Below are 16,775 nucleotides of genomic sequence, written 5' to 3'. Positions count from 1 at the left end.
GACAAAAGGGTCTAAGTAGCAAATATAAACAAATCGAGATGTAACCAAACTACTCTTAATGGCGATTTCGCTTGAACCTGAAACTGAGTCAGGTTCTAACCCCAACCGCTGTCAGTTCATACGTTTTGACAGCAGTTGGGGTTAGGAACTGACTCAGTTTCGCCTCAAACAAAAACCACATAAGATGAAACGATCCTGAAATAATTACAAAGCTTCACTCAGTTACATTCGTGTTACGTTACAGAATCTGTGTACAATCAGCAAGTAGTACCGACAGGAGACAACACGCGCACAAGCGTATCGTTCAGTAAATAGCTGACTGATTTTTACGACGTGTTTTATTTGCTTTGAAAAAACAAAAGGGTACAAATTTCTCAAACAAACAAGTATTGAATGGAACGTGCAACCCCCTGCCGCGCCTCTTAGCAACGCCCCCTGGTGAAAGTTTAGAAAAGTTATCTTATTCCGACCGGTTTAGCTTGTCGATTGACAAATGCTAAAATGTGCCAAAGTCCCAAAAAAATCAATTTTTCGTTTTTTCCGAGATTTCAACAAATCTTGACGTTTTATGCAGTTTAATTAGACCTTTCTAGGTAGGGTCTGGGCAAGAAAAAATCAGAACCGGTGCCAACTGATAAAAATCCGAACGTTAGGGTAACCAACCAATTTTGGACCCCTAGAGGAAGTGAAATTACGTGACCGTGAAAAAATATTTGCTTGCCTATGTTTTTTAATGTAATACATGCACGAGACTGCACAGAAAACTTGCATTACCTAGCAGTAGGTAATTTTAAATCTGTGCATCCCACTTCCTCCAACGAAAGAGAGGGAGTCCAAATTTACCCAAAAATAATGAGATATTCCCCAAAGCCGACTAAACTTCATCCCATTAATTTTGAGTAAAAAAATCATTCCCTCTCCCTCGTTTTCCAGCAGTAAAATAAGGACAGCAAATTAAAATTACCTACTGGTAGGTAATGGATTTTAAGTATGTGCTACAAAATTACTGCTTTCAAAGAAAACTGTCAATGGATGTTTTATACATTGACATAAACTCGAAAATGACTTTTCTTCACAGCATGAATTTTTAACATTTCACACTAATTTGGACAATGTTCCAAGCATATTTTGGAAACAGTGAAGTTTTTTCTACTAAACTGACCTATTGACTCGTTCTTTTTGCAGTATATTTAAAGCATGAAAGAAGAACATAAGCAAATCAGTGACTGCCAATCAAAAATGGCACATTAATTTTTCTATGGAAGGCTGACTGCATGAAGTATTTTTTTAGTTCTATCATTTTGAGAAATAGAAAAACTTTCGGTACAATTAGGTTACTGCAGACTTCACAAAGCCGCATTAAATGTTATGCAATAGAGTTAACAATAATATATTCCGTGAAACAATTCATCTGTAGCAGTATTATGGAGTAACATCCTCAAGTGAATGATAAATCAAGGTTCAAAGTTTGTCAGGAATCTTCTTGTACTAAATATTAATTTTTAATTCTTTTGTTTACGAGATGGTTTCTTGTTATTCTTTTTAAGCTCAGTTTTTCTTTGTTTCTCTTCCTTTCCTTTTCTTCAGTTTTTGGCTTGTGGTATTCAACTGTTCGGCGCAATATTAAAACAGCAGGACTATGTCGCTTGAATCGTGATGTTCCTGTTCGTGTAAGTGTTTCAGGCGATTCTAGGAATTCAGCAAGCACACTCTTATTATCATTATTTAGCTGTGATATGTCTCTTAGATTTGTCAACATATATCTCATCGAATTCAACAAATTCGAACTACAAATGTTCTTCAACATGGATTTCAGAAGTCTTCTCTTTGGTCATATTATGGTCTTCAATAAAATGTTCCTCAATCATTTGATTTTCGACATCCATTGGTTTGAACATTTTTAAATAATTTGACCAAAAAGAGCAGGCGACCTACCGTTACGAAATTTTTCACTTTTTGATTATTTAAACTCGATAAACAAATAGCTGTCAAGAAAGAAAATCGAGGGGTGTCCAAAATAAGTTGATATCATTTTTTTAAGACATATTGTGGACACCATTTATTTAGGATTTTTAGATAAAACATTACGAAGAAACCTTTTCAAACACGTAACATGCATAATACCAAATCAGACAAACTAATTAAAAATATTATAATTGTACATTTAAATCCAATTTGAACATGTATCATTTCCACCGATTCCTCTTGGCTATCGTTTAAACATGAAACGATATTTTTGAAAACTGCGGATTCTGTTTAATTTTAAACAATTAGAGATGAACTAATGATATTGAAACTTAATAGACAACCCAAGGAATGTAACTGCTGCATCAAACCAAACAAATTCAGAGAAACTTGGCAGTGTAGGAGGCAAATACATAAACAGGGTCCAAAATATATAGGTCCAAATTAGGTTGGTTACCCTAATTGCATTTGCTTCAAACCACTCAAAATCCCTATGAAGAAGAAATGCTAATGTTATCACGCCAACACATGCCTTCTATGCGTCAACTGTATAAACTATGTGTGAACACACATAAGTTATATGTGCTTATTGTAATATAATCGGGTTTTATGTGCCTTATAGTTATGATATGTGAAGGCAGGATTAATATTTCTTGTAAATATATTTATGTGTCTGCAAATAGTGTCCATATGCTGGAGTTTGGATCTTACTCCCCATTCTTGTCGACTGTTCCAGGTGTGAGCAAAATGCACACCATTATTTATTTTCCTTATTTCCCTGTGCAAAAGCACAGTGAGTTTATTGGCTTCTATTGCGAACATTATGTGTCTGTGATCAGACAGACTAGGTTCGTCAGAAACGTGCCAACTCTTCATCTTTTCCGTTATTTTAGCGTTGCATAACGTTAGGCCCAATACTTCGCTTCTACGTTCATGAATGTAGTTTATTTTTAAATATAGGCCCAAATGCGGTAGCTCAACAAGGCCGATTATTCATTTTTTTAAGAGTTGGCACGTTAGGGTGTCCCAAAATGACATCACGTCAAAAAAGTAATCGAGCTCACTTCTTAAGGTTGGACAGAGAATGCGCAAAATTCGCAAACGAAAAAAGCAGTTTTTTTCCACACCATATGTCAGATCTTCATAAAAATCAATCAGCGTATGTAGAATGTTGTAACAGTACTGCTGATTGATTTTTATGAAGATCTGACATACGGTGTGGAAAAAAACTGCTTTTTTCGTTTGCGAATTTTACCCTTTCTCTGTCCAACCTTAAATCAAAGGTTAGGGTATCGGAAGCACTTTCTTCTTCGGAGAAAAATTGATAAAACGTTTCCTACAGGTGGCGAGTTTTGATTTTTTGAAAAAAGAGCTGATTTAGGGTAAAATTCCAAATGTACGGCTTTTGAAGTGCAACTAAACGACCTTAAAATGTTTTCAACATCTTTTTATTTTTCTGGAGATCCATATGGAGAAATCTGATTAGTCTGATCTGATCGAAACACAGTAAAAAGTGCAATTTTCGGTAATTAGTTTTTCTTCAAAAGTGGGTATCTGGAATTTTTCATATATTAAAGCAACACTTGAATATATGCGCCAACTACAGGACTACAAGTTTGCAGAAGAAAAAGAATAGTTGTTGCTAACAGGGTGGAAAAAATTCAAGTTTTTGTAAAACTACTTTTTTACAATTTTAGCAAATCATCAAAAATGCAAAAATATTAAGTGTCGCTTTTGTCTTAATTTATTTTCAATCTTAATTTGACATGTAATTCACAACACTGGATTTCAACGAGTTATTTTGTAGTTTACAATTCCTTGCGACAATTGTTATAAGCTGCGAATTTTCAGTGTCATTCTGTGGACCGAAGTCTTTGAACTCATCACACAGCGAAATTGCTCGTTTCGCGCTGTCGCTCGTAATAGAATTATTATTGAAGTATGCCCTCGCATTCATGTAAGAAACATCATCTTACCAATCAGAAGGATCAACGGTTAATAAAAAGTGTGCATCAAGTTGCATAATCTCGAAAAACATCAACGATTTTTCTGTGACGAAGTCCGCCAAAGTAAACCTTACATCAACGGTTTGCGCTTTAGGCAGTTTCTTCCCTTTACTTCTGACCGCGAGTCTTTCCACCATTTGTCGCTTTACTCTAGTCTCCACGTTATCGTCGAAGAAAGCCAGACAGATATTCAGCTCCGATAAGTACCACGAATGGTTCTTGAATTTCGAGTACTTGTCTCGAGCTATACGGCGATCATCGTACCTAGATGTTATAAGTTCCAAAATTAAAAACCAAACATTAATCATTTCAAAGCAATTCAACTTCTTGAGAAATTCAATGTCGTTTCTGGAAGCGGCGGTCGATAAAGGTGCTTGAAACCATCGTTTGAGATAAACTTTCAATACAAACAGTATAAATCTCTGTAATTTTTCTTTATAACTATTTTCTTTGTAGTATTGATGACGGAAGAGATACATTTTCAAGCAATATATAGCTCTGGCCATCTGGCAATCTGAACGAATATTTTCGGTTAACAGTTAAACACATTATAGCAAGCTGCAAAAATTCCGCGTAGTCTTCTCTAGACTATGGCTTTTCCAACATATCCCTGCAAAAACTGAACAAACTCTTTCTTTCAGTCGGATCCGAAAGGTGATCGTCTAAGACATCATATTCTTCATGATCTAGTCTAAACCAAGAGTCTCGAAATCCTTTGAACATGATATCATCTGGAGATTTGGTGAGTTGTTGGAACGATGTTTTATACGCAGTCATGAGCACAAGTTCGTGTATGTGGTGCGTGCAAGGAAGCTCCAACAACTTTCTTCCTAAGAGTTCATCGAGAATAACACCTGCTCCATTCTTTTCGCCAGAGTTAACGCTTGTCGTATCGTAACACTTTCCTCAAACTAAATTCTTTAGATCCCAATCGTTTAAGTTTTCGTATACTTTATCTGCTCTTGATCTTCCAATGCCGTTCTGAAGAAATTCGCAGGCCAAAATTTGTTCTGAACCATCACTTCCTGTCGCGACCACAGCCGGTTCCCCAGCCCTCGCCTTCTTACTACCAGTTATTTCCCATCGAAATGTACTACGGTACAGTTGGTTTTCTCAAATGATCTTTTGATTTCCTCCGCAATTTGTTGTCGTATCAAAAATGTTTCCGTAATCTGAAAATAATTTGATGGGAACTTGAAATACTTTCATTCTTTCTGCGTCTGTGTATTGCGGATATGCTAATAGTGAGTTTTTTCAAATCGATACCGAGGGTGTCTGCCACAGAGCCGATTACTCCAACAGATCCGCGATTAGAGACTTTCTCCCTATCCAAGATTTCCGCAACTTTTTCGCTCAGTATTCGAATTTTCTTACGTTTTCTACGTTCATCGCGTATGTTGAAGTCTAGATCCGAATCATCGGATGGTATTTTGATATCAGTTTCGTTGTCCGTTTCTTCTCCATAATCAATTGAAGCATATGACTCCGTCGGTGGGGCAGCCGGATTTTCCGAAATGTATTTTAATATACAAGGATACGATGTGTGCTTCTGCTGTTGCCAAAATTTATTACGAGGGATATCATTCTGAAGTCGTTCATTGATATCATGAGACGTGATGTCACAAATTGAGTTTAATTTACGTTTGAACTCTTGAATGCGTCGAACTGTTTTATGATTGCGTTTATTTGAATCCTTTCGCAACCGCTTCGACTTCATTAACAAGTTTTCCAAACAACGCACAATTCTTTTATCTCTATGAGGGAGTATCCCAAACACGAATAATTTCTAGAGCAAAATATCGAGAGACTGCTGCTCGAGTGACATTTTGCGTGTACCGGAAATAATTAATAACATCCATCATTGCTGGTCGATGATCTCTCAAAAGACTATTTCTCGGAATACCGACGATGCTATCCACCTGTAGCTTTACTTTAGGCGACATTGCTTCTATTTATGTTATTACTTACTCGATTTTGGTTACGAATACTGAGATTTTTAAGCTAAAAATATTCACATACTAATTTGGACGCAAATAGTAAAAACTTTCTTCGCTTAAACCAACTGAATACGTCAATTAACGGAAAAACTATTGCATGGAAAAGCAAGGCCTACTAGATTAAAAAGATCTGTTGTGTTATGATGTATGAGAGCGCATTTTATTCGTGTTAGAATTCTTTCTTTGATAAGAATGCTAAAATTGTCAAAAAGTAGTTTTACAAAACCTTGAATAACTTCCACCGAGTTAGCGATAACTAGACACTTTCTTCGAGAAACTTGCACTCCTGCAGTTGGCGCATATATTCAAAGTGTTGTTTTAATTTATGAAAAATTCCGGATACCTATACTAATGAGAATCACCGAAAATTGCACTTTTTGCTGTGTTTTTGAATGGCTGTAACGTTCTTATACACACTCAATTCAGATCGGTAATTTCCCAACAGCCATGAAGTCAGCAAATTAAGATACAGATATCTCAGCAAAGTGACATTTGTTTACTAATTTATAATAAAAAAATATTATCCGAGTCTCAGTTATCAAGCGTCACTTTTACCGATATTTCAGCAAAAAAATGTTATCCGAGATCTCAGCTGTTGAGATTTCGGCAAAAGATGCAAAAAAAGCTGAGATTCGGAAAAAATAAGTGTGTATCCAAATAATTACCCAAACTAACTTATCAGATTTCTCCATATGGATCTCCAGAAAAATAAAAAATGTTGAAAAAATACTAAGATAGTTTAGTGGCACTTCAAAAGCTGTAAATTTGTAATTTTTCCCTAAATCAGCTCTTTTTTCAAAAAATCAAAATTCGTTACCTGTAGGAAACGTTTTATCAAATTCTCTCCGAAGAAGAAAGTGCTCCTGATGCCTTAACCTTTCATTTAAGAAGTGAGCCCGATGACTTTTTTTGACATGATGTCATTTTGGGACACCCTACACGTGTCAGTGCCCACTGAGACGTCCAAAAAATTGTTTCAAAATCGTTCAGCACGGGTCCAACGATGGACGTTCGTTGAACGGTTATTTGGACGTTGTCCAAATTGGTCCAACGAACGTCCTTCATTGGACGATTTTGAAACCAACCGTTCTTAGAGGGTGGGGGAAGGCCGTATTAAGGGCGAAAAAGTGGGATACATATATTGCATAATTGACATTGTCGTTGGCTGGTTGATCATTGTGACGGATATGAACATTTTTTTACAGTTTACAATAGTTTCCAGCCTGTAAACGGCATTGGCCTTCTAATGCCATCATCCGCTTGTAGGGTATGTCATGATGTTCTGGTTGGACAATTATCAAAGAAGGGTATGAATCGTAGACTCATGAAGCAATGACATATTGTAGATACAGGGAAATGTTGAGGGCGTTCTATTGTAAATGATAGAAAGAAAACTTGGACCTTCATAGTTTTCAAAAAGTCATAGATAAGAAAAATGTAGAGGTGCCCGGATGCCCCGGACTGGCACATAGGATCATCCATCTCGGATCCGAAGTGAATTTATTAGTTGGGACCTGGCAATACAGCACTCTGCGCACAGCCATACAACATAGTGATACCCAAGTAATCATAAGCATTAAGCCATTGAGCATTGCAAGATGACGTCATATGAGTAAAAATGCTCGAAAAATGGCAGTTCAGCGAGCTTGTTTACATGGTGTTAGAATTCGGAGCAAGTTTCTTATACTGGGTGGAATCAAAAATTGTTTAAGTGCATGTAAACAAGCTCTCTGAGCTGTCAGAAAAGTGAGGTTATAAATTTTCATGCAATGCTCTATTGCACAATGTTGGCTATACATTTGCACTAAAGTTGCATTGAAACCTAGGGGCAGATCACTTGTAATGCATTTTTAAAAATCAGCTAAATTAAATGCATTTCTTTCCATCAAAATAGAAATTCGTAATGTATTTTGCGTTGCGTGCAATGTATTTTGCGTTGCGTGTAAGACGTCAAAACCCTATAAAAAATTAGCCCTACATTAAACAAAACGTCGAACAAAGTGAATCGGCGTAGGACGTTTGTTAATAAACTTTTCTGGGAGGGAGTGCAAAGTTGATGCAAAAATGGAAATTAAATGCATTTTTTCTAATTTGATGCAAATTGGTTATACATTTCTAGAGTGATCTGCCCCTAGATTGAAACTCAATTGGGTCATTACGCTATTTATATATATATATATATATATATATATATATATATATATATATATATATATATATATATATATATATATATATATATATATATATATATATATATATATATATATATATATATATATAATATATATATATATATATATATATATATATATATATATATATATATATATATATATATATATATATATATATATATATATATATATATATATATATATATATATATATATATATATATATATATAATATATATATATATATATATATATATATATATATATATATATATATATATATATATATATATATATATATATATAGTTTTCCATTCCATTCGATAAATTTTAGGTCCAATATACATAACATTATTTCAAAAAAAATTCGTTGTAATACGTAAAAACGATTTTTTGTTTTTTTTTTAAATAAATCTTATGTAAACATAGACAATCCCTTCAGTTGGGGTTTATTCTCGCACCCAACGAACACTGAGAGCTGAACAAGCCTTTATTACGAGGGAACATGCTGAACAATAACTGTTCAAGCCATAATCCAGCAAAATTGTTCGGCGACTCAGTATCCGTCGAACGCTGTCGCTTGGTTGGTGCCTTCCCTATTGGAATTTTTGCGAACTCTAGCGCCTCAGCGGCTTTGTGACTGTTTCTTAGCAGCCACCCATTTTTTCGCCGCTCCGCTTAAGTGACGAGCTCCTCGTGTTTGTCTTGATTTATTCCCTGAGCCCTACGACCCACCGGTTGCTCCGCCAGAATGATTTGTGTCCTCCTTGGTCACGGTCCGATCCTCGTATCTAGCTAGAGTTAAGAATGAATGAAGTACAGAACACAACATCCTCCAACGAGCCACTATTCAGCAGCCCCCAAGTTTCACTATGCTATATTTATCCATAGTAAAGAACAAGTTTGGTAAAAACTATTTTTTCTCCATTAGGGAGAAAATTGTTTAAACCCATTTTTACGCGAAAAGAGCACAAGCCTATAACTAAATTAGTTATGGAATTTACACTTCGACTTCGTCTCATCAGAATCCGAAACTAACTTAGTGATAGGATTAAGCATGCACCGGATTGTCGCTAGATCCAAAAGACGGAGACACAATTTATGTTCCTGAGCAAACCCCGCAAGAAAAGAAGCTCATTTAAGCTTATGATTCTTAAAGGAGAAAAATAGTTTTTACCAAAATTGTTCTCCACTAAGAAGAAATATAATATAGTGCATCTTGTATTAGATTGCTAAACCAAACCACATGTTTCGATTTCGTTAGTTCTCATCAGCTTAAAATGAGCGTATTTTCTTGCGGGACATTACGCTCGACTAGGGGTATGCTCAGGAACACAAATTGTGTATCCATCTTTTGGAAGTAGCGCCAATCCGGCGCTAGCTTAATCCTGTCACTAAGTTAGTGTCGGATTCTGATGAAACGAAGTCGAAACGCTAATTCCATTCCTAAGTTTTCTTTTCGTGCAATCCTTCTCCTCTTCTACCTCCATCGCCGTAATCTACTTCAAAATCATGTTTTCAGTGTTCTTGGTGCTTTCCGTTTTGTTCCATTGATAGGTAGGGAAAGAAAATCAACCCTGTCAGAGCCTCGCTTGACAGGGTAAGGGCAAAAATACTGTGGCTCCGTGCGTGGCTTGGTATTTGTTATCACTTCGAATCTCAGTCCTAGTTTTACGTAGAGCTGGTGACGAAGTTGACCAAATATCATCAATAGACTCACTTGTGAGTACTATGTTATCAGATTCTCATCATTTGACGGCCGTACGCCGCTACTAGCAGAAAAGTCACGGGGCGTTGCATGAAATGCTTTCAAAGCAATCCTACCGACACGACATCATTAATGATCGATCTGCCACCTACGAGACGGCAACGCCCTTCGCATTCACCGGTGTCGACTACACCGGTCCGTTCCGGATCATTCAAAAGCCGCGACGACCCAAAGCCACCTACATAACCTGCAAGCCTACTAAGGACGTCTATTTGAGAGCCACAGCACTGACGATTTGCTGAAGTCTCTGAGGAGGTTCATGAGCCACAGAGGATGCAGTGCAAAATGGCATTCCGACTTCTTCCGGTCTTCAAGGGAGGAAGTCACGAGATGCAAGAACTATGGAACGAATTTCTTGATCAATTAGCGGCCCAACGTATCGAGCAGTTCTGCACTTCGTCCCGCCGTTCACTTCCGGATTTTGGAGGACATGTCCAATGATCCTGCTTACTCGTTGGTGGTTACGCCGGCACACTACCTGATTGGCCGTCCTTTCACCGCCCTGGTCGAACCATCATTAGAAAACCTGAAAGTAAATCGGTTGGACTATTAAAAGCATCTATAGCTCTTGCGTAAGCAATTTTGTCATGATTGGAGCTAAGATTACCTTAAGGCGAGCTACACGAGCAGAAATATTCACAATAAACCAATTATTGATCAATATATTGATCCTGTAAAGCCGTTTCAAAAATATTGGCCCTGTGGCATTCAAATGGGATTGATGTATTGATGCTGTCTTGTCAATATTTTTCTCGACAATATTCTGGACTCGTGCGGGGTCCGCTTAACACGCTGCAACATAAGAAAAAGAATCTACAAAGCATGCTAAGCATATTCGCCGGTATGAAAGTTCTGCTATACGATCGAATCCAGTCTACACTCTACTAGGAGGTGAAGAAAACTACGGTTGCGAAGACCTAAAATGTGCCTTCTGAATTTGTTAATCTGAACTCCGTTTAACATGCATACCGCACATAATTTTGATGGACTCAGTGTCGTTGGTTCTTCCACCATTCGCGTATAATATTTCGGAAATTGGATCATTTCATCTCAGGTACTTCTCAAAAATCAACAGATTATATTTTCCATGTAAAATAGCATGTAACAGAAACCGCTAGAAATAGCTGCGGACGCTCATTCTGTTACTGAATTGTATCCACGATTTTGTGTCTTGAATAATCACTAAACTTTACAAATAACATTTAATCTGTATTTGCTTCACTCTGTCCAGCCAGATCAGCGAAAAAGTCCGCGGCATTGGTCATCTTCGAGGAAGGTAAATTGTGCTTTATTGCTTTCTTGTCCGGTTTACTGTTGTACTCAATGTCATCGAAATCTTCAAAGTACCGGACATTCCAGAAGCGAATATCGTTGTCGTGCGAACTGGACGCAATAAGCTCCCCCGTGCTATTTATATCCATCATTTCTACCGCCAACGAATGCTGGCCTACGATTCCAAGCACTCGACCTGGCACCAGATGCATTGCCCGCAGAATACCATCTTCGCCACCGGTCACTGCTATGCGTTCCGTGATGGGAATCATTTTGTTGATGCCGGATTTTGGTCCTAAGAAAAACGTAAAATAACTTTACTAAGTACTAGTTAAAAATCTCAATTAAATCCTACCCGTAAATGCATCGCAATGATAGCCGAATTGACCCCAGTTGAAAGTGTAGAAATTTCCTTTGGACGATCCAACCACCAGTTTGCTGTCTTTGCGGAAAATCCCCATACACGTCAACTCTTCTTCATACGGTTCGGACTGAATGTACATTTTTCTGGCGAACAAAACAATCTTGAAATTTAAACTCAACATTTCGAACAAATAATATATACCTTTGAGGTATGTTGATTGTCGTCAAATAACCGTCCCCACTGGTCATCAGCAAATACTTTCGCTGATCGTTGGTAATGATGCGGGAAATGAAATCGTCTACTTCCTTCAAAGTAAAGATAGCCTCCTTCTGCCGTACATCCCACATTTTAAGTACGCCACCATCGTCGCCAGAGGCAAAAGTGTTTTCGCTTATAAAGCTCATCGTGTAGACCGGTTCCTCGTGAGCATTGTCCCAAAATCGTTTCAGTTTTCCTGTTTCCACATCCGTTACCATAATAGTGCGATCTCGCGCTGTTGAAATCAACATATCACCATCCATGCTGAAATCCACATCACGAACCGATTTCGTGTGAACCTCGTGAGTTTGCATCAGCGTGCATTCATCGTTCGTATACTTGTACATCATCACATCGCCCGTAGTAGTTCCCACGGCCAACAAATCCTGCTCCGGATGAAAGCACAATCCCGTCACAAAGTCCTCCGTTTTTATGTCCGGTGGTTTCGATCTTGGCTTTTTGATTTCCGTAATAATCGCCTTAATGACTTCATCTTCCTCCATTTCTTCATCGTAATCGTCGATGGCTCTTTTTGGGGAAGAACTCTTAACGGTACTCTCTTCTCCGTTAGCTGTTTCAGACTCTTTTTCGGAATCAGAATCATCCGAATCGTTATCCTCGCTCGACGACGTCCCAAGGGAAATAGCACCTGTCGGATCGTAGTCATCGTCATCATCATCCCCAACATTCGCTGCTGTTGGAAACTCTTCCATTATATATGGGTCTACAATAAGCTCGGGTTCCGAAATGGTGTCGAACTCGTCATCTGAATCACCTCCTAAAGAGTTGCCAAAAAAGTGTCTCCTGAAAAATGAAATTAAAACATAAGGTTTAATCATCCCATCACCCCATCTGGAATGAAGGTTAGAAATTATTTTGATATAAGCACTGCCATTACATTTTGTCGTGAATTTTAAAGCCGTTTCGTAACTAATCGAAGAGAAAGAACTTTATCTATTTACGGCACGGTACGTGGTCCTGATATACGTTGATCTGAAGATTTTAAAGCGTTAATTTTCCTAACATGTGGAAAACCCGGAAAACACGGCGACTGTTTTGTTTTGCTTATGCGACGAGAAACAACAAAAACATCACGTAGCGAGGTGAAGTACTAGAGCTATGTTGAGCATTGTTGCCACAATTAAATATGTACCGGGAGTTGAACAAACCAGAGAGAATAGGGAGAGAGAGAGACGAATAATGTGAATCCAAAAGGTATATGTACACTGAAAATAATCGACACGATAAAACCATATGCAATTAAGCATCACTTTCATGTGCGTTCTCATGTTAAAAAGTAAAAGAAATGATTTCGCTTTGAATTTCACATGAAAATCCATTAGAATGCATTTCATGTGGTGTTTCAAATTAAATTCAAATAAATTCCACGTGAATACGACATATTTATCCATTGAATATTCATTTGCTTGCTATTGAGTCGTAAAGTATGAATTTTCAACATGATTTTCGCATGAAAAACATATACTGCATTTCTACATGTAAAACAATTGATTTTACCGATTCTTCTGCCAATTAAAGCTATAAGTAAACGAGGTGATATCTAGGGGCAGATCACTCTAGAAATGTGTAGCAAGTTTGCATCAAATTAGAAAATATGCATTCAATTTCCATTTTTGCATCAACTTTGCACTCCCTCGCAGAAAAGTTTGTTTAACAAACGTCCTACGCTGATTCACTTTGTTCGACGTTTTGTTGAATGTAGGGTTAATTTTTTATAGGGTTTTGACGTCTTACACGCAACACAAAATATATTGCACGCAACGCAAAATACATTATGAATTTCTATTTTGATGGAAAGAAATGCATTTAATTTAGCTGATTTTTAAAAATGCATCACAAGTGCTCTGCCCAAGGGGCGTGACACTTCCAATAAATTGTAAAGTATTATACAATTATAATGTTTTGGTAGAATTATAAGCAACATTATAATTTTATACACTTTATAAGCAAATATGCTTTCAGAATTTTCGAACTGGTTTTCGAACTTATTCTCAGTGTGCGGTGAATAATAGTTGTCATTTTTTATTGTTGACATTAGGCGAAAAATAAAAATCGAAAAAATAATTTTCGCCACACAAAACCTCGGGTACGTCTGTACTTGTGCCACAACGCAAGAATTCGGTACCAACTTTATCACCTAGGCCGTAAAAGAACTACCTATGGAGCAGCAGGTAAGGACAGGCCAGCATTAATTCTAATTCTCCAACTATTTACTATTTTTTCACTATTCTAGAATTTTAAACAAACATACCGTGGGTCACGAAGTAGAATTCCTTCTGGAAGGTAAGATCCTGGTTTGTTAACTTCGACTGGTAGGTATTTCTGTGGAACTTGCACGGGTAGTGCGAAAATGTCGGTATGATGACAGGGAAATCGGGAATTAGATTCCATCAATTTCAACTGCAGTACAGTGAAGTTTGTTATATGGGGTGTTTGAATATGTGCCTGTACCAGAAAAGACATTCATATTTTCGCAACAACTACAATGAGCAAGGCGTACGCCAATGCTGGCCGAAAGATAAGTGAAGGTTTCAACGGACTTCAGTATAACTGATAATTCTGCTTTTGAGTTCAAAATATACTCCGGTTTGGAAAATACGTTTACCTACATGACAGATATCCATCTCTTGAATAAAATAATGTTATAGACAATCGGAAAAGGTAGTTTTATTCTTTATTCGTCTTATCGAAACGCCTAGGACAGAAGAATAAACACACATTTAGCAAACCGTCCGAAGTAAGACAAATCAATTACTACTATCACTTTCTCAGTGCGATTATTATTCAGTTTCTGATGTATCGTACTCTTTTTTCTCAAAACAATCCGTTCAATGTATGCTGTCGTAATTTTAATAATGTAGCTGACAAATATGATTTTAGCATTACTAAGACTACCTTTAAGCATAGAATTAATATTAATTAAGGAACTGTCTGTACGAGTAACTCGAAGACCAGTAAATAAATAAATAAATAATGATGCCTAAAAATGAGTGTCGTGATCGTTATTCGAACAGATCGCGATGATACGAATATGACCAGATTCCGGCTCCGTCTCATGACAAAGCTTCCAATGTGTAGCTTCCGTCGTAGTCCGTAGGTCAAGTCAGGTGCACGAATTCCAAACAGTATCTGGTATCCAAAAATACTATTCACTGTACATAGAAACCCAGTATTCATACCGCTATGAATTACCGTCCACTAACTTCAAAAGCAGGTCCATGAATTTTTGTTTAACCTCGCTGTCGTAGACGAAACAATTTACAGCGACCGGTGCCACTTTGGATCTTAAAGAGGCATAACTGTCTATAATCGCAAATCTGTCCCATGTGGATAGGAAATCCCATATTAGATGGAACTGGCTTGCGATTCTTTCGGAACGATCTCGCGTGCGCGATTCCACGAAAATCAACCTTTGCGTGTCATCTGCCTAGCGGATTTGTTCCTATTCGAAAGAAGCAAATGCCAAATCAGTACGGTTTGATGGTAAGATATTGAACTAGTTGGCGATATTACCTGGCTCTCGTTCAGCTAATGGTGATAATATACAGATTATGCCGTGTATTTCCCCGATAGTATGTCATATGCGCTTTTTACAAACGAGCCACATACACGATTGTCCCGTTTGCACCTCAAACACATGTTTGGTCTGTAAATCGACAGTCACTACATATTAAAAAGAACGGTTGGTGGAGAGGCATTGTGAAACATACCGAAAGAAAAAATCCTGTCCGAGCAGCTTGCTGTTGTGTTTGTAGTTGATCGGTTGTGTCCTGCTACACTACTGAACGATTTGTGGCCAATTCGATCTGAAAGAGATGTGATTTTTAGCGCGATCTTTTTCTTCAAAGGATATATTTATTGCGCTACAATCAGGGGGATTGCATCCCTATCCCGGTGTACATGTAGTCCATGCTATTGCATTGTGTTGGTTACAAAAGATGGCCTTCTAGCAGAGGGTTGAATACAATGTACTGATCCGTTCGAAATAAAATAACTAACTAACCTTGCTGCAGACGCTGCACCAACTGAATAGTGGTTCTTCCTGCTTGCGGTGCTCCCACTGCTCGGAGCTGCATTGTATTGTATGCTGTTGTACCTGAATGGGCAGTCGCTGTATCTGATGCTGCGAACTCTGGGTGATGATAGTTTCAAATTTTGCTTGTTGCTACAACTGTTGTTGCTAATTAATGGTCTTCTACGTTTGACAATGATTGGCTTGGATCGTTCACACTTTTTTTGATTATAGAGGTTTTAACCTTAAGGTCATTCGCCTCTTCGGGTTAGAAAAATCTCTTATGAAAAATTTCTAACCCTATGTGCGCGTTCGGGACTCGAACCCAGGTGCGCTGCGTACAACGCAATCGATTTACCAACTACGCTACGCCCACCCCTTCGTTCACACTTTGTCTGCCGCAGGGTTTACCCTTCGTAAAATAAATGCATTTTGATTCAACACCACAATATTGGATAAGTTCGTTAACTAAATTTTTCTTACCTTTCACGTTTGTAGATATGACCATTTAGGCGTATTTTGATTATTACGTGATTTTTGTCATGATGGATGTTTTTGCTATTGGTCCTAATGTTGGAATTACTTTTCGGTGATTATGTTGTTGATTTGCGGGTTCTAAGTTGTGATGGTTATAGTTCCTTTTTCAGGGGATGTAGGTAGCCGCTGCTGTTGTTGTTGATGCAACTGCTGTTCTATTGATTAAATGTTAAGACATTCAGATCCAGAATGTTGGATCCAAATTAGTGGAGAAATACTTTGTAGCATTTAATAATTGTTAGGGAACTGCGGACTACGGTTATTTGCGTAAGTGTAACGATTGCATTCGCATTTTTTTATAATTCTTTTGACGTTGATTTTTTCCAGGCGGTGAAGTGGTAAATCCGTTGAATCGGTCACCCGCGGTGATAGCGGTTATATTCAGCTCTACCTAGTTT

The 16,775-nt window shown here is 37.6% G+C and overlaps 1 protein-coding gene across 1 annotated transcript; it reads right to left on the bottom strand.

The window, feature by feature from the left end:
- Positions 1-10,968: 10,968 nt before the first annotated feature.
- On the bottom strand, positions 10,969-12,907 carry LOC131684213 (WD repeat-containing protein 55 homolog). Its single transcript, XM_058966893.1, has 4 exons — positions 12,706-12,907; positions 11,751-12,611; positions 11,541-11,692; positions 10,969-11,480 (listed from the first exon to the last, which is right to left on the bottom strand). Coding segments are annotated over exons 1-4 (1,380 nt in total). The 5' UTR covers positions 12,708-12,907; the 3' UTR covers positions 10,969-11,115.
- Between the last annotated feature and the right edge of the window lie 3,868 nt (positions 12,908-16,775).

Source organism: Topomyia yanbarensis, chromosome 2 (assembly GCF_030247195.1).
Source record: "Topomyia yanbarensis strain Yona2022 chromosome 2, ASM3024719v1, whole genome shotgun sequence".
Classification (NCBI taxonomy): Eukaryota; Metazoa; Arthropoda; class Insecta; order Diptera; family Culicidae; genus Topomyia; species Topomyia yanbarensis.
The sequence above is the reverse complement of the archived record's forward strand: the minus strand, read 5'-3'. Positions and strand labels throughout refer to the sequence as shown.